The sequence below is a fragment of the Patagioenas fasciata genome, chromosome 19, assembly GCF_037038585.1.
Source record: "Patagioenas fasciata isolate bPatFas1 chromosome 19, bPatFas1.hap1, whole genome shotgun sequence".
NCBI classification, from domain to species: Eukaryota; Metazoa; Chordata; class Aves; order Columbiformes; family Columbidae; genus Patagioenas; species Patagioenas fasciata.
Window position 1 is genome coordinate 13,975,038 of NC_092538.1, and position 19,782 is coordinate 13,994,819.

Consider the following 19,782-nt stretch of genomic DNA (forward strand, 5'->3'; position numbering starts at 1 on the left):
TGCTGTCCCCGTGCTGTCCTTTGTCCCTGCGTGAGCAGTGAAAGGCTGGCAACTGTGTGGGGGTGTTATTTTTCTCCGCTAAAGTGGCCGAAGCATTTCAAGGGGTTTCCTCAGAATTCTTTCCCAGGGCAGTCAGGGTGACTGAGAGCTTCTGTAAACAGTGAGACTGCTGCCAGCAGATCGAGGGAGGTCATCGTTCCCCCATCCTCAGCACTGGTGAATGAAGCCACTCCTGAAGCACTGCGGCCAGTTCTGGGCTACCCCGTACAAGAGAGACATTGACACACTAGAGAGAGTTCACCAAACGGTCACAACGAAGATGAAGGGCCTGGAGCGTCTGTCCAACGGGGACGGGCTGGGAGAGATGGGGCTGCTCAGCCTGGAGAAGAGAAGGCTCCCGGGGGATCTCATCAATGTGCATCAATATCTGAAGGGAAGGTGCCAAGAGGATGGAGCCAGGCTCTTTCCAGAGGCGCCCAGTGACAGGACCAGAGGCAATGAGCACAAACTGCAACACAGGAGGTTCCCTCAGAGCATCAGGACACAGTTTGTTATTACTGCCTGGGTGACTGAGCCCTGGCAGAGGTTGCCCAGGGAGGTTGGGGAGTCGTCAGCTCTGGAGATACTCAAGAGCCGTCTGGACATGGTCCTGGGCAACCAGCTCCGGGAGTCCCTGACTGAGCAGGGGGCTGGACCAGACAACCTCCAGAGGCCCCTCCCAACCTCAACCATTCTGCGACTCTGTTATCTGTGAGTGCAGACATCATCAAGTAGTGTTTGTCCCCTCTGCTGCTCAGCTTAGAAATCTCTGGAAACCTCTAAAGGGAGCTGCAGCGGGACCCGTGTGGGAGCAGGTCCGGTGCTGCCGGAGCCAGTGGGAGACGGTTGCAGCCAGCTCCAAAGCCGGTGTGAGCAGCCATCGCCTGCCAAAGCTGCGCCAGGCAGGGCAGCCGCGCTCCCCGCTGCAGACACGTTGGGTGAGAGAGGCAGGAAGAAGCGGGGAAGGGTGGAAGGAAGCCCATCGGCGCTTGCAGCCCTGTGTCCCCATGTGGGGACATGGCAGGGGCGGCCTGGGGAAACCCCTCCCGCTCAGGAGACAGTGGGGTGGGGGCAGCTCCCAGAAACCCCTGCCCACTGCAGAGCCCCTGGCAGGGCCTGGGGGGCAGGTGTGTGCAGCCCCTCTGTGACACGGTCCGAGGTCACAGTGGGACAGCCAGACGTCACAGTGGTGACAGCCCCCCTTTCCCTGTCGTGACCAGCATCTGCCCCACTCACCCCGGTGAGGCCGAGTCGACTCCAAGTGCTGAGAGCTGCTCTCGCCACCGCTCTGCTCTGGAGTAGCTGCTCTGCAGTGAGGAGGAGAAGGCGGAGAGAGGGAGCACGACAGCACCAAGGAGTGTGAAAGGTGGAGAAGGAGAAGGAGGAGGAGGAGGAGGAGAAGGAGAAGGAGAAGGAGAAGGAGAAGGAGGAGGAGGAGGAGAAGAGAAAAAGAAGGAGGAGGAGGAGGAGAAGAGAAAAAGAAGGAGGAGGACAAGGAGAAGCAGTAAAGCCATTGTCCAGCCACTTGCTGCAGTTGTTGACTTGAAGCAGCAGTGGAACTAAGATGGCAAGACAGCTCTTCTTGCAGCCTCACCTGAGCCCAACTATTGAGAAGCTCGAGCGTTATGGTAAGGCCTTCAGGCCCAATTTCACATGTGTGTCTGGGTCAAGGACATCTCTGAAATCAGGATGGAAACCCGAGGACTGTGGGGGGTGGTTGCTGAGGAGTGGTGACTGCAAGGAGGGACCTGCTTGACCATCCCAAAGGGCTGAGGGGCTGATGTGGCAGCCAGGGCTCCTGGTTCCCTTCCTGACGTGGCCCCTGCCTTCCTGGGGCAGCCCAGGCAGAAACCCCTGACCCCAAAGGGCTGCCCTTGCCTGGCGCTGGGCATTGCCCACGCTGAGCTCATGTCTGAATGGAAGAGCTGAAGGTGCTCGTGGGCCACGTGGGCTCTGTGTGTTCAGAGATGTGACCCGGCAAAACTGGCCCCTGCTGGGGAGACACCAGGGCCTGCCCTGAGCCTCCGAGAGCCGCGTGGAGCACAGCCCCGTGCCCCCGCGGGCATGGCAAAGCACTGCCGGCTTCCCGTGGGAGTGGGTCACACCCTGGAGAGCTGCACCTGCAAGGAAAGGAGCCCCTTGGAGGCAGCATGAGGTGTCCTTTGGTTCTTGCCGGGCTGGAGAGAGACCACCTGAAATGCCTGAGTGAAAGATGCATCGCTCCTTGGACAGGAGTGGGCCGAATGGTCTTGAGCTTGCTGCCTCAGAGCATGACAGGTCTTTCCCTTGTTTTTCCAGAGTTCGCTAAGATTTGGGCCAGCATATCGTATCACCTCAGCCTGCAGCTGGCTCTCCACCAGGTGGGCCTTACCTCCTTCTCCCCTCACACCCTGATGAACGCTGATCAAGTCCTGACAGCCCTTTGCCATGGGGTGCAGCTGTTCTTCCCCTGCGTTGAAAGCAGGAGCAACGCCCCAGCACGACACTGCAATGCACACAGTGACATGGACACCTTCTCTGTCCATTCAGATGTACAAGAAGGTCCCCCCGTCAGAGTTGCATGTGAAAACCTGGAAGCCTGGGACACATCTGGATTTATTCCAAGCGTGGGAACCCCCTGCCTTCTATCTGATTGAGCCAGAGGGTGTTTGTCAGCTTTCCCTCACCTATTTGGTTCTTCGTAGCTGAAGGGGGGTGAGAGGGAAAAGCGCAGCCCCTGTTTGTGTTCTCCCAAGGAGCCCATCTTGCTCCTTTGTGCCTCAGGCCAGGGCAGGGCACTAAACGCCATCAGCCTCCTCTGACAAGTCACCCGTCTGCCCCTCCAAGACTTCTTCCCATCCGCCATCTCCTCTGTTCCAGGCTGTCCGCATTCCCGGAATCGGGACTTTTGCGGTTGTCAGAAAGCGAGTAGCCCTCAGCGAGCAGGATCTGGTGATCGTGGAGAGACCCGTGTTTCGACCTGAAAAGGCTGTTGTGCAGGACCATGAGCTCCGCTATGGTTGCAAAGACTTCCCTGGTAAGCAGCGTGAAAGCGGCGCTGGCCCTTGAGCAGGGTGGGGAGGGGTGCTCTGCTCTCCAGAGGTGACTGAGGGGAGTACCAACCACCCACCGCGGTCCTGCCAAGAGCTTCACTCGACAAAACCAGCCGGCTGTGAAAGGACCCTGCCTAGCTGTTTGTTTTAAAGAATCACCAGAGGACAATACAGCTAAGAGCGCACTCTCTTTGTCCTGCTTCAACAACAGGTTCCCTCACAGCTTCCTTGGTGTGGTGTCTTCTGGTTCCGTGATGCTTCAACTCTTGCTCCCCCTTTCCGCTGCACTAGACCTCCTCCAGGCAAATGCCTAAGACTCTTTGTTTCCCTTTCTGTATCAGAGAAGCCACAGCTGTCTGCTCCGCACCTCACTGTCCACTTTAAGAGGAAGGGACAAGCCGAGCGTCTCCTCAGAGGCGCTGGCCCAGCCAGACAGCCCAGTACCAAAGTGTTGCCCGAGGGCCTGGAGGCTGCAGACCTTTGATTGTAGCCTGCCCAGCAGGTCTGCAAGCTCATGTGTTCCTCTTCTCTTGTCTTTCAGGCCATCAAGATTTCGAACAACTGCCGTATGCTGAGATAGCCTCAGAGAACGCTGTCTCTGAGGGCACCGTGCAGCTCTACATGGAAAGGACCACGCACCTTTTCCATGCCTGCGTAGAGAACGGGCAGAACGTTGCCATCATCTGGAGGGACGTGGGCATGCTGATTGTCCAGGGAAAAGACATGAAAATGAGATTTTACTTACACTTTTTGGAAAGGCTGAATGGCACTGGCAAGATGCTGCAAGCTCTTCTCGAGGTAGGATTTTCACTTTCCCAGCCCCACTCCTGCTGCTTCTGAAATGCTTTCTGGGGGCTGCTTTCCCCTGGCCGACCATGCCTTGTTCAGTCACCTGGGCTCCTGGAGCTCTAGAGCACAGCAGGCTCTCTGCAGAGCACCTCCCTGGCGTGCAATGGCCTGGCTTTGCAAGAGCCACCCCCAGAGGAGCTGCACTTTGCGAGAAAAGGCCGGCGTTGATGGCGGGGAGCGCTGCGTGCCCCACTCTGGGGGCCGGGAGCAGAGGCACAGGCAGAGCAAGGCTTGCTGAGCCCAGAGCCCTTGGGCGGCTCTGGCTCTTTGCTGGCGCTGGGCTGAGGCGGAGCGAGCAGCCGGCCCTTCCCAGTGTCCGCTCCTCCCGTCATCCGTCTCTGTCCTCGTTGCAGATGCCGGAGATGAGGGAATCAGTCATCTCACGCCATGACACCGCTGCTTCCCAGACCTCTTCTGGACGTGTTATCGTCCTGCCATGGTATGTTTGACTTCACTTGGAGGAACGTGGGACAGTGGCACGGCTTATGCATCTGTCCTACTGTGGAGCTAGAGATGCATTTAGGCAACATTTCCCACTACGTTTCTCCTGCTCCTTTTCTTTCCTCTGTGGGAGAGACTGCTCTTAGGTCCGGAAACGTTAATCTGCAAGGCTCTACAAGGAACTTGGAGGGCAAGATCAGAATTCGAAAGGGTGTTAGAAAATCAGAGCACTAGATAACATTCTGCTCTCCATGTGCACTATCAGCAGAATCATTTCCCCAGAAGCAGCAAGGGGGTTTTGTGGGAGGACGGCCATTCTCACGGGAAGGATGGAAAAACACGGGCACAGGCTGACGGGGCCTCTCCAGGCACTGGAGCTTCTACTGCGTCCCTCTGGGTTGGGCTGCCTTGGTAAACAACGTGGTGTCCTTTCTTCAGCCTGCTGCCTTCTTCCTCTTCCAGGTACCAACTTGAGACCGTGCCGAAAATGCCAGCGCTGATAGACCTGAAAGGATGTGTGAAGGGAAAAGGTGATGGCCTGTGGTGTGAACCTGCCCCAGCAGCAAATCTGTGTGCACGGGACCAATGCAGAAACCCCAGAGCCGGATTCCCTTGAGATAAATGATTCCCCTCCCCAGAATGACTCCTGGACAGCACGAGTATCTCCCATGGAACCCCCCGTTTCAGCACACGGATGAGAGAAAGCCATGCAAACAGTCTTCCCCAGGGAATAACGGTGCACTGTAGGCATGGGGCGTTGGATGTTAAAACAGTGTCAGAAAAGGCCTAAGACCTCCCAGGAAACATGGCTTTCCCCCAAAGGGATGAAAAGGACCACCTTCCCCAGTGTTACCACAGCCCTGAGCAGACCCGCACGTCACTCTCCTTGGAACTGGCACACAAGTGGCACCCGGTTCCCAGAACAACACCGAGATGCTGTTCTGAAGAACCGTCTCCTTTCCCGTTTCTAGAGGATGCTGCCGAGAAGCGCCTCCTCCGTCGAGCAAGGCTTCCTCCAAATCGGTTACCTGCCCTGACTGTGAAGCCGGAGCAGGGTCAGAAAGCTGAGGGGAGTGAGCCTCGCGCCAGGTGAGACACTCGCATAAATGGGTGAGCGTGACCCCCTGCTCCGGGCTCTGTGGGAGCGAGACGTTTCTCCTGGAAACACCCCAAGTGCGCTTTTCCCACGTCCCACTAACTCATGGTTTCTTGCTCATGGCAGTGTCTTGTAGCTTCTTGGCAGACTCTGCTGGCACCACTATTTCTTTCTTCCCTTCCGATGTGCAGATCTCTTGAGTAGCCAAGTGCAAAGGCTCGCTCCAGGAGCAGAAGGTCATTTTGGCTTTCCCTTCAGGTTGAAATGAGCCTGGCCTTTCTGTTTGCTGAGAACAGAGTTCTGCAGTTAGTTACTGCAGAGGATTGCCCTGAGCAACCAGGAGCCTCTTCTACGCTGACGCCTGTCTTACGGAGAGCCCAGTGGCAGGATGGCCCTTCTCGTGGGGTCGTGTCCTCCCCCCTTTGACACTGTGTCCCCAGCGCCCAACCTGCCCATACAGGGCATAGCGCTATCTCCGGGCACAGGACCCTGTTCCTCTGGTTGCTCCAGCAAGAGAGGGCCGAGACCTGGGCATCCTGGGTTGCAGGGGGGGCTGTTGGGCCCATCCGAGGCTGACAGCTTGGGGTCTTCTCTGTGTCTGGGGACTTGATCACAAGGATGCGAGCAGAGCACGTTCTGCTGCAGAAGCAGGTGCGCCACCTGGAAGCACAGGATGCAGAACCAGCTCCTCCTGCGCTCCTGCCAACACGCCCTGTTGTGTCTTTGCAGGCAGCTACCGGTCATCCAGAGGAGCTGCTTGAAGGAAAAGGAGGAGAAAGGAAAGCTACCGCCTCTGGTTGCACCCAGAGAAGTGGACTTCATAGCCAGAGCCATTGAGAGGAGAGAAAAGGTACCCGACACCGGATGCTGCCGGAGCACATCCTACTGGACTGTAGAGCAGCGTTGCTCCACACGTGCCAGTGCTCACAAGATTCTTCACTGGGTGTTCACGGGACCACTGACCAGTTGCTTTGGTGTTTGCTTGAAGGGAGGCGGGTCACTGTCAGTTGAGAATATACTTGTCACTTCCAGTAGCCTGGAAACACCCCCAGAGCCCTCACTTGAGGCCGTTTCTGTCGGCCAGGTGACTGCAGGGCTTGTCTGGGCTCGCCAGCTGCCGGCTGGTTTGTAGCCCAGTGGTGGCTTATCTCCCTGGTCATTCCAGACGGGCTCCTCGGTGGAGCCTGCAGGAACCTGGGAGCAAACCAGCGTGGACAGCAAGGCAGAAGAGAAGGGAGGGAGGGAGGAAAACAGCTCAGCCGTGGCAGGACAGACTAATGCTGCCTGCTATTGCATTTCATTCGGCCTCCAGAATAAACGGGAGAAGAAGAAAGAGGAGCAGCTTCCAAAGCATATCCGGAAATTCCTGGAAGGAGAGGAAAAGAAGGAAAAAGAGGCGGCGGTACGGGAAAAAAGTAAACGGCAGTCAGCCAGAGCAATGAAAGCAAAGTCCAAGGCAGAAAAGGAGACACCCGGTGTGAAAGGAAAGGGAGAAAATCCAAAGGAGATGCAGAGGAGCCAGGTACTTGGGATTCCTGCAGAAAAAGAGCACTTTCTCCCGTGGGGCGGCTGAGACTGCAAAGTACCCTGGCACCCAAGCCGTCATAGCAGCCTTGCTGCAGCAGAACCGGGCGGGTGATGCTGCCCTTCCTGAGCAAGAAGGGGGACGCAAAGTTGCAGTGAAACCCTGGTGACACTCAGAGGTCACCCCAGGGCCTGCTGAGCTCCTTCTCCCAGCTCTCCCCGTCCCGTGTGGTCCAGCCAGAAGTGTTCTGGGGTCTGCGTGCTGGGAAGCAGCACCCTCCGGGTGCAGGGCTGTTGTATGAGAGTCTCCTCCTGTGCAGGAATCCAGCTCCCCCGAGTGCTCCTCAGACAGTTCCTCGAGCAGCGTGGAGTCAGACGAGTCCAGCTGTGACCTGCTGGAGATTAGGACGATTATGGAGGACTGGGAAGAGGCCGGAGAAGAGCCCCCCACAGTCCCTGAGGACAACAGCGTCCCCCCGAAGCGGTACGAGTGTGCCCGCTCCAGCCGAGCCCTGGGGCGGTGGGGCGTGAGCCGGTGGTGGTGGGTACAGGGAGCCAACCCCCGAGCCACGGGGCTGCACAGGGCGCCCAGGGATTTCTGCAGCCGTGGGAGCGGGCTGGGTTAGACCCCACGGCAGGGGCCAGAGCAGGGGCTTGAAACCCCTCCTGCCTCCGGGGCGTTGTGGGGCAGAATGGGGCCACATAGCTGTGGGGCTGAGTGTGGGAAGAGGCAGGACGGTCCCAGCTGCAGAGTCAGGGAGACTTTGTCCTTGCTGTTGCAGGAGCCTTTCCCCACGGACAGACCGGGCCCTGCGGGAGGTGGTGACCTGCATCCTGGGGCAGGTGGCCCGCAAGAGAAGAGGGGAGAGGGATGAGCAGCTGGATCTGCAGGACAAGCTCCAGTGGTAAATCTCTCCGGACACGGGCAGTGCTTCCTCTCCCGCAGTCCCTTCCTCCTGCTCCCCGCAGCCCCGCGGGAGAGAGCCGCTTCTCCTGGCACCGGCCTCTCGGCAGAGCCGCTCCTGCGGCCGCGGCTGGCGCCCAGCTGGGAGCCCGGCTGGAGCGCTCTCCTGTGCTCACACCACCTCTTCCCGCTGTGTGTCTGCAGCGAGCTGGCAGTGCTGCGGTGGGAACGGTCGGGGAAAGAGGCAGGCAGCAGCCAACACCTGCGGGAAGCTGCACCCCAGGCTGCACCCCCTGCCAAGGCGGGGGAGAGGAGGGCAGGACCGGTACGTCCCCAAGGCTTGATGTGGTGGCGTTTGTAATGGCGACGGCGCAACGGTGTGGCCAGGCTGGTCTGGGACAGCAAGCAGCCGGGTTGCTTTCAGCCCCGCGATCCCTTGGCTCAGGGGTTGTTGCAGAAAGGCTCTGCAGTCAGGACCGTGAGCAAAGCAGGGCTGATGGAGAGGCTGAAAAGAAGGGGCAGGAGGGAGGGGGGGCGCTGAAATCCCCCCAGCCTTTGCCAGGGACACTAACACTGCCTGCTGCTGCATTGCCGTGGTCCTGCAGGCGCAGCCCCGCGTGTGCACGGAGGAGGAAACACGCAAGCTCTGGGAGTCCTTGTGCAGCAAGATAGAGCAGAAGCGCAGCAGTGGCACCGCCAAAGGCCTGGAAAAAAGAGCCAGAGCAATGGGAGGCCCAGGTACTGCAGGCAGTGAAAAACAACTGGGGAAAGAGCATTCCCAGTTGAGTGTTTGCCTTTTGGAGTGCTCGCCTCTGAAAAAGGGGGTGTGGGCCAGCTTCAGGCCAGAGCTGGGCAAAGAGGGTGTTTTCCTGACAGCCCTGGGGGCACGGAGAGCAGCAGGGTGGGACTGCATCCCAGGGACCTGGACCTGCTCTCTCCAGACAGCAGCAGATCCCACCACATGTGTCCTGACCAGACTTGTTGCTCTGCACCTCTCTGTGCATACAAGACTACAGAGCTTTGTATTCAACTCCTCAGTTCTGGAGAACAGATCTACTCCACGTCGGCCAGTGCCAGGAGACCGTCTCAGGCACTGAGGCTCGCGGGAGAGACATCCAGCAAGAGCCTCCTCCGGCGTGACGAGCGCCAGTGCCGGCCAGCCAGGCTGCTGACACCAGCTCTCCCTTCTGTTCAGTAAAGACCCACCTGCAAACCGCTGGGTCTGACAGCTGCTGATCCAAAGCCAGAAAAAAGCCATCAAAAAGTAGCAGTTGCTCCACAAGAGCTTTGGACGCCCCAGACCACCCCTTGTTCTTTGGGTGCCCCCGCTACCCCATGTGTTTTGGATGGCCCAGACCATCCATTTGACTGTGTATTCCCCTGCCACCCCTTGTACTCTTTCTCCAGTGGGTTTAATAAAGCAGATCTTTTTTGGTTCCTCCCAAACCTGTGGTCAAGCTGCAATGGGGGCCTGGTGAGGTGTGTCCTGGCCCTGAGCAGGCACCACTGCTCAAAACTTGGCAACGCTGGCTTCCTGCTGGATGGGGCTTCGTTTCCCTCTTAGCCCTCAACGGTTCTGCACGTGAGTAGCTGGGGGTTGTGACCGAAATACGTCTTTAACGGTAAAATTGGCTTTGCTTATGGGCCTTCTTGAATACCAGAACTGGACAAGGAAACCATCATGGGTCATCTAATGCCATCTCCTGTGAACGTGCAGTTATCCTCAGTGTCTTTTTTGAGTCCTTTGGATCAGACTGGCTTTGAACATCATGAGCCATTTGGTTCATTTTAATGGAAAACAGCACCTCCTGGTGTGCAGGAGCTGCCAGTTTTCCTCCCCGCACCTCCAAGTCCACTGTCAAATTCCAAAACCCTGGGGCCCCGTCACCTCCTGGGGCTCCCGGCTCAGGAGCGGTGGTGCTGGCCCAGCCGCCGGTGCCCGCGGGGGGCTGGTGGCCATGACAGGCTGGTGGGGTAGGCCTTAGCCCCAGGCCCAGCCGAGCCCAAGCCCACTGTTCAGGCCCAGGGGCCCCGGGTCAGGGTCTTTGTGTGTGGATGACAGCGGGGGGTGTCTCCCCACAGGCCCTGGGGCCTTGTCACCCTTGTCACAGTGCAGGGCTTTACACAGACACGCTGCAGGGCTGGACACAGACACGCTGCAGGGCTGCACACAGACACGCTGCAGGGCTGAACACAGGGTTCAGGGCTGGACGCAGAAACACTGCAGGGCTGCATGCAGACACGCTGCAGGGCTGGAGACAGACAGTCTGCAGGGCTGGACTAAGAGTACAGGGCTTTACACAGACAGGCTGCAAGGCTGGACATTCATGCTGCAGGGCTGCACGCAGACTGGGTGCAGGGCTTGACACAGACACACCACACGGCACAGGCAGACACGCCGCAGGGATGCAGAAAGACAGGTTGCAGGGCTGGAGGCAGACACACCACAGGGCTGGAGACAGACACGCTGCAGGACACCACGCGGACAGGTTGCAGGGCTGGACACGGACACGCCACAGGGCTGCACGCAGACACGCTGCAGGGATGCACACAGACACGCCGCAGGGATGCACACAGACACGCCGCAGGGCTGCAGGCAGACACGCTGCAGGGCTCAATGCAGACAGGCCACAGGGCTGGATACAGATGCTGCAGGGCGATACGCAGACATGCTGCACAGCTGCACGCAGTCACTCTGCAGGGCTGGACGCAGACAGTGTGCGGGGCTGCAGGCAGACACGCTGCAAGGCTGCAGGCAGACACGCCGCAGGGTGGCACACAGACACCCCGCAGGGCTGGAGGCAGACACGCCACAGGGCTGGAGGCAGATGCTGCAGGGCTGCACGCAGACACGCCTCAAAGCTGCACGCAGACACTCTGCAGGGCTGGACACAGACAGGGTACATGGCTGGATGCAGATGCACTGCAGGGCTGTACGCAGAAACGCCGCAGGGCTGGAGAGAGACACACTGCAGGGCTGCACGCAGACACTCTGCAGGGCTGTAGGCAGACACGCTGCAGGGCTGTGTGCAGACGCGGTGCAGCGCTGGACGCAGACACAGTACAGGGCTGGACGCAGAAACCCCACAGAGCTGGAGACAGACACGCTGCAGGGCTGTACGCAGAGACGCTGCAGAGCTGGAGAAAGAAACGCCGCAGGGCTGCAGGCAGACACGCCGCAGGGATTGATAGAGACACGCTGCAGGGCTGCACGCAGATACACTGCGTTGCCCCATGCAGATAAGCTGCAGGGCTGCACGCAGACACGCTGCAGGGCTGGACGTAGACACGCCGCAGGGCTAGACTCAAACACAGTGCAGGGCTTTACACAGACAGGGTGCAGGGCTGGACACAGACACGCTGCAGGTCTGGAGACAGACACGTTGCAAGGCTCCAGACGGACTGGTTGCAGGGCTGGACACAGAGACACCACAGGACTGCACGCAGACAGGCTGCAGGCCTGGATGCAGACACGCTGCAGGGCTCTAAACAGACACGTTGCAGGGCTGCAGGCAGACATGCTGCAGGACACCACGCAGACACACAGCATGGCTGCTGCCAGACACGCAGCAGGGCTGCAGGCAGACACGCTGCACGGTTGCAGACAGACACGTTGCAGGGCTGCAGGCAGACACGCTGCATGGTTGCAAACAGACATGTTGCAGGGCTGCAGGCAGACACGCTGCATGGTTGCAAACAGACATGTTGCAGGGCTGCAGGCAGACACGCTGCACGGTTGCAAACAGACATGTTGCAGGGCTACAGGCAGACACGCTGCACGGTTGCAAACAGACATGTTGCAGGGCTCCACGCAGACACGCTGCATGGCTATACGCAGACACGCTGCAGGGCTGGACGCAGACACGCCGCAGGGTTGCAGGCAGACACGCCGCTGGGCTCCACACAGACATGCTGCAAGGCTCCACGCAGATACATTCGAGCACTCCACGCAGGCACGCTGCAGGGCTGCAGGCAGACACGCTGCAGGGCTGCAAACACATATGCTGCAGGGCTTCAGGCAGACACAATCCATGGCTGCAGGCAGACACGGTGCAAGGCTGGACACAGACACGCCGCAGGGCTGCAGGCACACATGCTGCAGGGCTGCACGCAGACACGCTGCAGGATGACATGCCGCAGGTCTGCACAGAGACACACTGCAGGGCTCCATGCAGACACGCTGCAGGGCTCCACACAGACATGTTGCAGGGCTGCAGGCAGACACACCACGGGGCTGCACGCAGACACGCCGCAGGGCTGGACCCAGACGCGCTGCAGGGCTGGACTAGATGCACTACAGGAGTGTACGCAGAAAAGCCACAGGGCTGGAGGCAGAAACGCTACAGGGCTGCACGCAGACGCACTGCAGGGCTGGACTCAGACACGCTGCAGGGCTGCAGGCACACACGCCACAGGGCTCAATGCAGACACGCCACAGGGCTGGATACAGATGCTGCAGGGCTATATGCAGACACGCTGCAGGGCTGCACACAGACACACTGCAGGGCTATATGCTGGCACGCTGCAGGGCTGCACGCAGACACTCTGCAGGGCTGGAGAGAGACATGCTGCAGGGCTTCACGCAGATATTCTGCAGGGCTGTTCACAAACACGCTGCAGGGCTGCATGCAGACACACTGCAGGGCTCCACACAGATGCGCTGCAGGGCTACAGGCAGATACACTGCAGGGCTGGAGACAGACACACTGCAGGGCTGGAGACAGACACACTGCAGGGCTGCAAGCAGACACGCTGCAGGGCTGGAGACAGACACACTGCAGGGCTGCAAGCAGACACGCTGCAGGGCTGCACGCAGACACGCTGCAGGGCTGGACTGAGACACAGCGCAGGGCTTGACACACACAGGCTGCAGAGCTGGACACAGACACGCTGCAGGGATGGAGACAGACGCGCTGCAGGACTGCACGCAGAAACGCCGCAGGGCTGAAGACAGACACGCTGCAGGACTGCACACAGACACTCTGCAGGGCTGGAGACAGACACGCTGTAGGGCTGAACACAGACACGCTGCAGGGCTGGAGACAGACACTCCACAGGGCTCCATGCAGACACGCTGCAGGGCTTCATGCAGACATGGAGCAGGGCTGCACGCAGACACGCTGCAGGGCTCCAAGCGGACACACTGCAGGGCTGGACGCAGACACGCCAGAGGGCTGGACGCAGACACGCTGCAGGGTTGCGGGCAGACATGCTGCAGGGCTCAACACAGACACGCTGCAAAGCTCCACGCAGATACACTGGAAAGCTCCACGCAGACACGCCTCAGGGCTTCACGCGGACAAACTGCAAGGCTCCACGCAGATACACTGGAGGGCTCCACGCAGACACGCTGCAGGGCTGCACGCAGACACGCCATGCCCGACTACTCTCCCTAGCCCCCTCGCAAATCCTGCTGTGAACCAGCAGGTCCCAGTACAGCCCAGCACCGCTGTGCCTGCCCAGGGGGTGGCAGCCAGTGGGGGGTGCCCAAGAGTGGGTGCTGGCAGTTTGGGGGAGCACCCACCCGGCCCCAGCGCAGGGCAGCGTGTTGGGGTGATCCTGGGTCCCCACACCATGACACCCAGCAACAGCCACTACGTGTGTGTCACAGGGCTGTGCTTGTCCCCCTGTCCCCTGCAGGGCTGGACACACACACACACACACACACACACACACAGACACACAGACACACAGACACACAGACACACAGACACACAGACACACACACAGGCACAGGCACAGGCACAGACACAGACACACACACAGACACACACACAGACACACAGACACACACACAGACACACACACACACACACAGACACACACACAGACACACACACACACGCACACACACACGCACACACACACATCGCCAGGCACCTCAAAGTCCCCACCACCCTCTCCCACGGGCATCCCCACCCTGATGCTTTCATCACCCTCAGCATCCTCACCTGTATCCCCCTGCTCCTGGACACCAATTTAAGCCCAGCAGCCCCAGTGCTGGGATGTGTTGTGCTCAGTCCTGTTCTCTGTGCCCACTGTGGGGGTTTCTTGCTTTACCTGCCCCCACTCAGGTGTTTTATTTCCCCCAATGGGTGCTGGATGTGTGGTGAGACCTGCTGCTGCCATGGTTCCCCCTTTGCTGTCTGGGGTGGGGGTGATGGGACCACCTGCAGCCCCAGCTTGTTTGCTGTGCTGAGCACCCCCCAGATAGGAAGCCTGTGTGTTGGGGGGGTGATGACTGGCAAACCAGCCTTCCCCCCACCCACCACGGGGACACCCATTCTGCCCCCCTCTCTGTGCACTGTAGGTTCTCCCCATCCCTCTTCCCCTCTGCATCCTCTCTCCAGTTCCTCTGATCCCAAATATCACAGCTCCTGTGCTTCCCCCTGCTGGTACTCACACCCCCCACCCCCCAGATTCTTTCCCGGTTCTCCCCCATTCCTCTTTACCCCTCCAAATCCCCTCCAGCTCCGTTGCCCTCTGCAGGACTTTGCTCCTGTCCCCTGCTCAATCACCGCTATCCCCACCGAGCACCTTCAGCTCGGCTCTGGTCCCCTGCATGCTCACTCCCACCCTGTGTGACACTCCCTGCACCCTCCCATCCCTTTCCCCCTCCCCATGTACACCTGGATCCTCTCTGGACCCATCTCCAAGACCCTCCCTGGGTTTCTGTGCCCCCTGCTCTGCTCCAGGCTCCTCTGGGGCCACCCAGAACCCTCTGTCCCTTCCTCTACTGCCCGTGAGCTTGAGCAGGATGTTCCCCCCATGTACCCCCTGGATGGGACCCTGCCCCACAGTCTCACAGCGTAGAGAGCCTGGAAAGAGGCTTTGCTCTCAGCCGCTCTGGGTCGCCCATGGCATGGCTGGGCTGGGACAAGCACCAGCCGCCTCCTTCCCCAGGGGAGCTGGAGTTGGTCACATCGTTGTGCAGGTTTTGGCAGTCGTTCTCCTTGCTGGTGTTCTCCAGATGACCTGAATCCCAGAGCACAAAATCTTTCCCATTGATATTTGTCCCAAACAGGCACGGGTGTCAGAGCCAGCGAGCTCCGGAGTGAGAGCTGTGCTGTCCCCGTGCTGTCCTTTGTCCTGCGTGAGCAGTGAAAGCCTGGCAACTGTGTGGGGGTGTTATTTTTCTCTGCTAAAGTGGCTGAAGCATTTCAAAGGGTTTCCCCAGATGTGCTTGGCAGAGAGCTAAAGCCAGGTGTGTTTCCCTGGTCTCTGCATCTCCCAAGACACTCCCAAGGCAGTTTTGGTTTTCCACCAAGCTGAATGGTGCAGCTGATGCGCTGGAGGGAAGGGGTGACATCCAGAGGGACCTGGACAGGATGGGGGGTCCATGTGAACCTCATGAAATTCAACCAGGCCAAGTGCGAGGTCCTGCACCTGGGTCAGGGCAATACCCAGTACCAGCACAGACTAGGGGAGGGAGGAAGAAGTGGATGGATGGATGGATGGATGGATGGATGGATGGATGGATGGATGGATGGATAGCAACCCTGTGGAGAAGGTTCTCAGCGGGTTCTCAGCTCTCCTGTGGGCCTGGAGCCCCCCAGAGCCCCTCTTGTGTGGGCAAGGATGGAGCTGTGTTTCTCCACGCCTTGAGCCTGCGGTGGTCCCTGGTGCAGAAACCCCCCTGAGGCCACGGGCCAGCTCCTGCACCCTGCATGAGCACTGTGGGCTGAGTTCTCGTGCTGTCCCCTGGTTAGGACATCCCCAGCAAGATCCTGGCACAGGAGTCATCCTTGGAGGCCCTGGAGAACTACATCAAGGAGCAGGAAGAGCTGCAGGAGGAGCTGGAGAAAAAACTGAGGGATCTGGAGCTGAAGAAGGCTTTGCTCCTGTTTCACCAGGCCCCCAACAAAACCAGGTGCTGCTGGCCTCGGGACAGCCGTGTCATAGAATCACAGACTCGCTTTGGTTGGAAAAGACTCTCAAGATCATTGAGTCCAACCATCAACCCACCCCTGACACTGCCCCATGTCCCTGACAACCTCATCTCTGTCTGTCCAACCCTCCAGGGATGGTGACTCCAGCACTGCCCTGGGCAGCCTGTTCCAATGCCCCACAGCCCTTTGGGGAAGAAACTGTGCCCCAGATCCAACCTCAACGTCCCTTGGCGCAACTTGAGGCCATTTCTGTTCGTCCTATCACTTGTTACGATTCGGGTGGTGAGAGCCTGTCCCATGTTGGCCAGAGAGGTGGTGGATGAACCATCCCTGGAGACATCCCAGGCCAGGCTGGATGGGGCTCTGAGCAACCTGAGCTGGTGAAGATGTCCCTACTCATGGCAGGGGGGGGTGGGTTGCAACCTGAGCAGCTTTTGCAACGGATTTGTGGTGTCTCTGCACCCCTGTGCAGTTGTATGCATGTGGCTGTGGTTGGCTGCAGGATGCTGGAGAAGGAGCTGAGGGCGAAACTGCAGGAGCAAGAGGCCCGGCGGGACCGGTCGCGAGCCCAGATGCTGAAGAACGAGGAGCTCCTCTTTGAGATTGAGAACAGAATCGACCACCTCCTCTTCCGTGTGCGCGGCATCACCGTGCCCGGCCAGGTAGCCCCCCAGCGCTGGGTGGCGCAGTGACACAGCGCGGTGACACTTGGTGCAGCCACCGTCACCCCAGGTGGCTCATTTTGCCCACCAAGGTGGTTCTCTCTGTCTCCAGGATGATTCTCTCCTGTCCCGGGGGCTGGAGGGGAAGCTCCAGTACCTGGCCCAGAAGTGGCAGTACCTGGAGCAGCGGGCGGCCCACCTGCCCCCTGAGTGCAAGATCCTGGACGAGAGCAGCGAGGTACGTGGGGTGTCCATCCCTGCTGGGGTCTTCGGGGACCCGCGCCAGGAGGCTCCTCCTGATGGCCCGTCCCAAGTGAGGAGAATGGCGGTGGCCCCATGGAGCAGCTCAGCTCCAGGTGGCAGTGGGCACTGCAGGGTGCTGTTCCCAGGGGATCATCAAGGGCATCCCTTGGTTTGTAACACCCTCCTCCCCTTCAACAATTAACCCAGGGTGTCTTTCACAGATTTTCGTGAAGGCCAGGGATTTTCTGGAGAAGAAAATGTCAAGCGATCCTCGGAACGTGATGGTTTCCTTTGAGGAGAGAGACAGCAGCGATGACGGTAGGAGAGCTTAGCGGGGACGTGTCCCACGGCGACTGGAGTCAGCTGATCGGACCCAGCGCAGCGAGAGCCAGAGCCGGCGAGGTTCAGTCGACTACGAGGTTTAGCCGAGATTAGAAAGCCCAGAGGGAAACGTACAGGGACAGCGCGACTCCGGGCGGTCCCGATCCCCCCGAAGCCCCGGTAGCCATTGCGAGAGAGCGGCTGTCGTGGCGGGGGGCGTTCCCACGGTGACGGCGACCACACCTCCTCCCCTTGCCTTGAAAAAACCTTTGGGAGGGCAGCGACTAGCCGCTGACCACCAGGTGCAGAGAGGAGCAACCAGCTGGCGCAGCGGGTGTGGCAGCTGGCGCAGCGGGTGTGGCAGCTGGCGCAGCGGGGTGCAGAGAGCACTTGTTGTTTGTCATTCCCACCGACTTATTGCCAGCGTCCCAGACCGCTGATGACCATGGTCGCCTCCAGAAGGAGAGCATGTCTCAAAAAGACTGTGGCAACGCAGACTGAAGTTCTGTCCCAAACGGTGGCTGTTCAGGTCTCCGGCTGCAAGGAGTGCCAGAGCCTGCTGCTGCCGGAGGAGGGAGGCCAGCACTCTGCTTGTGTGAGGTGTGAGCAGGTGCAAGATCTGCTCGACATGGTTGTGAAGCTTAAGGAGGAGGTTGAGACGCTGAGGTCCATCAGCGAGTGCGAAAGGGACATCGACTGGTGGAGTAACACCCTTACGTGCCGGTCGGAAAGGCCCCAGGGAGGTACCCCCGAAAAGGAGATGGACCTCCTGCCCTCCCGGACAGAGGCGGAGGTCCTGAGACAGCCCCACCCTTGTCGCTGTCGGGCAGAGGTAAATGACCTAAAAGAAGATGAGGGTTGGAAGCTTATTCCAGTTCGGCATCACAGGCAGCCCCCCTCCCTGCCTGATTTGCCTCCCCAGGTGCCCCTCCGTAATAGGTTTGAGGCCCTGGATCTTGAAGAAGAGGTAGGTGAGGAGGTGGTGCCAAACCTGCCTACAAGATCACATAGGAAGAGGCGGTTGACTACACAACTGAAGACTACCTCTGATAAGAAAGATAGAAGGGTGATTGTAATAGGAAATTCCGTTCTGAAAGGAACAGAGGGCCCAATATGCAGGGTTGACCCTCATCTTAGGGAAGTCTGTAGTCTACCTGGAGCCCGGATCAAGGACGTTGCTAGAGAGCTCCCCAGACTGGTGCACCCGACAGACTACTACCCGCTGCTGGTCTTCCAGACAGATGGGGAGGAAGTTGCTTCCCGTAGTCTGAGGGGAATGAAGAATGACTTCAAGGTCTTGGGAAGGATGGTGAAAGATTCAGGGGCTCAAGTGATCTTCTCTTCACTCCTTCCCTCTTCAAGTGACGATGTGGGGTGGAATGGGAAAATTCAATCTCTAAATGGTTGGCTCCAAGACTGGTGCTACAGGCAGGGCTTTGGTTTTTTTGATAATGGCTGGTTTTATAAGACTCCAGTCCGGACAGTGTTATGCAGGAAAGGCTTATCTCGCAGAGGCAAAAGGATGCTGGGGCAGGAATTAGCTGGGCTCATTTGGAGAGCTTTAAACTAGGCTCGAAGGGGGATGGGGTTGTAGTTGGGCTTGCCCCAGTGGGGCAGCATTCTAAAACAGATGAGGACCGGGTGGCCTCCTGTGCCCCTAGGGAGAAATTGGTGTGCTCTGCTCGCTCCCTGAAATGCCTGTACACCAATGCGCGCAGCATGGGGAATAAGCAGGAGGAGTTAGAATCCTATGTTCGGTCGGGAGATTATGATCTGGTGGCAATTACAGAAACGTGGTGGGACAGTTCACATGACTGGAATGTGGTCATGGATGGCTACGCCCTTTTCAGGGGTTTGAATGATGCAGAGATGAGGTTCTCAGGACATGTGGCAGTGCCAGGGGTGGGTTATGGTTGGACTCAATCTTGAAATGATTCTATCATTATTGAATCAGGGTTATATTACCTGCACTTTATGGATGACACAAGTACAACACAAGTGGCACCTGTTTACAGCAGAACTCCACCAAAACTCTCTTGCCAGCTCTCCGGTTTCATCTCCGTGTGTGTGGTCGCATCATGCCCTGCACACACCAGTGTCCCTCTGTCACCTCTGCTCACCCACGGACTGGGTGCACGGAAAGGTCAATTGAATTCAGAAATTAATTGCAAAGATAGTAAAACAAGCTCCTTATAGTTACCTTCATAAGTGATTTCACATACCATGTATGACATCTTCCCATATGTTAACTCCCTTCCAAGGCATCTCAGATGCCCAGGTCCCAGCTTTGTATTGTGTGCTGAGCTACAGCCGAGGGCAGGACTGGCTCCAGCGCTGCCTTGTCGCTCATTTCTTGCTGTTTCTGTTGGCTGCAGCATCTTAGAAGCGCCCGAGCATCCACACCCGCGGGGAGATGCTGATTTGTTGGCTCCAAATACGAAGACAACACTAATCCTTCTCACTTCAGCACAACTGAAAAGTCATCAGTCTTTCTGTGATGTTTTTCCACCAGTCTCCCTTGATTAGATTTTTCCCCAGGGGCTGTGCCAAAGGCTGTGCTGGGATTGAGCCCGATTGCTTTTCAGAAAGTGCCATCCTGTGGCCAAGTGTAAAATCCTTGCTGCTTCCTGTTCTAAAACTAAAGTCAGCAAAGCCACCTCAGACACCATAATCCCTGTAGCACACCACGGATGTGCTGCAGTGAGGCAAATACCCAACCTCTCAGCCTTGCTCATCCCCAGATCTACAACAGTCCTGCTCCCACACCTTCACGGTTCTACAT

At 58.5% G+C, this 19,782-nt stretch overlaps 2 protein-coding genes across 3 annotated transcripts; both read left to right on the forward strand.

The window, feature by feature from the left end:
* The first annotated feature begins 220 nt into the window (after window positions 1–220).
* On the forward strand, window positions 221–4,978 carry LOC139829418 (coiled-coil domain-containing protein 81-like). The gene is made up of 5 exons (XM_071816907.1): window positions 221–335; window positions 2,831–3,055; window positions 3,613–3,869; window positions 4,274–4,359; window positions 4,824–4,978. The coding sequence occupies exons 1-5, from the start codon at window positions 221–223 to the stop codon at window positions 4,975–4,977; spliced, it is 837 nt and encodes a 278-aa protein (XP_071673008.1). The 3' UTR covers window position 4,978.
* A 12-nt stretch (window positions 4,979–4,990) lies between these two features.
* Window positions 4,991–9,331, forward strand: LOC139829395 (uncharacterized). 2 transcript variants are annotated; one of them, XR_011741872.1, is made up of 6 exons: window positions 4,991–5,450; window positions 6,187–6,307; window positions 6,770–6,979; window positions 7,302–7,465; window positions 7,764–8,623; window positions 8,924–9,331. XR_011741872.1 is itself a non-coding variant. In XM_071816813.1 (5 exons), the coding sequence occupies exons 1-5, from the start codon at window positions 5,167–5,169 to the stop codon at window positions 7,888–7,890; spliced, it is 906 nt and encodes a 301-aa protein (XP_071672914.1). In that variant the 5' UTR covers window positions 4,991–5,166; the 3' UTR covers window positions 7,891–9,331. The 2 variants fall into 2 exon arrangements, 1 of the variants encoding a protein (XP_071672914.1); XM_071816813.1 differs by having other exon boundaries at window positions 7,764–9,331.
* Window positions 9,332–19,782: the final 10,451 nt, after the last annotated feature.

Excerpts from the sequence above, each read along its gene's own strand:
- LOC139829418 (XM_071816907.1), top strand. The coding sequence starts at position 221 with ATGAAGCCACTCCTGAAGCACTGCGGCCAGTTCTGGGCTACCCCGTAC. Across the intron at positions 3,056-3,612 it reads TGGTTGCAAAGACTTCCCTG|GCCATCAAGATTTCGAACAA; the intron begins GTAAGCAGCGTG and ends CTTGTCTTTCAG. Across the intron at positions 4,360-4,823 it reads CGTGTTATCGTCCTGCCATG|GTACCAACTTGAGACCGTGC; the intron begins GTATGTTTGACT and ends TTCCTCTTCCAG.
- LOC139829395 (XM_071816813.1), top strand. The coding sequence starts at position 5,167 with ATGGCTTTCCCCCAAAGGGATGAAAAGGACCACCTTCCCCAGTGTTAC. Across the intron at positions 5,451-6,186 it reads GGGAGTGAGCCTCGCGCCAG|GCAGCTACCGGTCATCCAGA; the intron begins GTGAGACACTCG and ends GTGTCTTTGCAG. Across the intron at positions 6,308-6,769 it reads CCATTGAGAGGAGAGAAAAG|AATAAACGGGAGAAGAAGAA; the intron begins GTACCCGACACC and ends TTCGGCCTCCAG.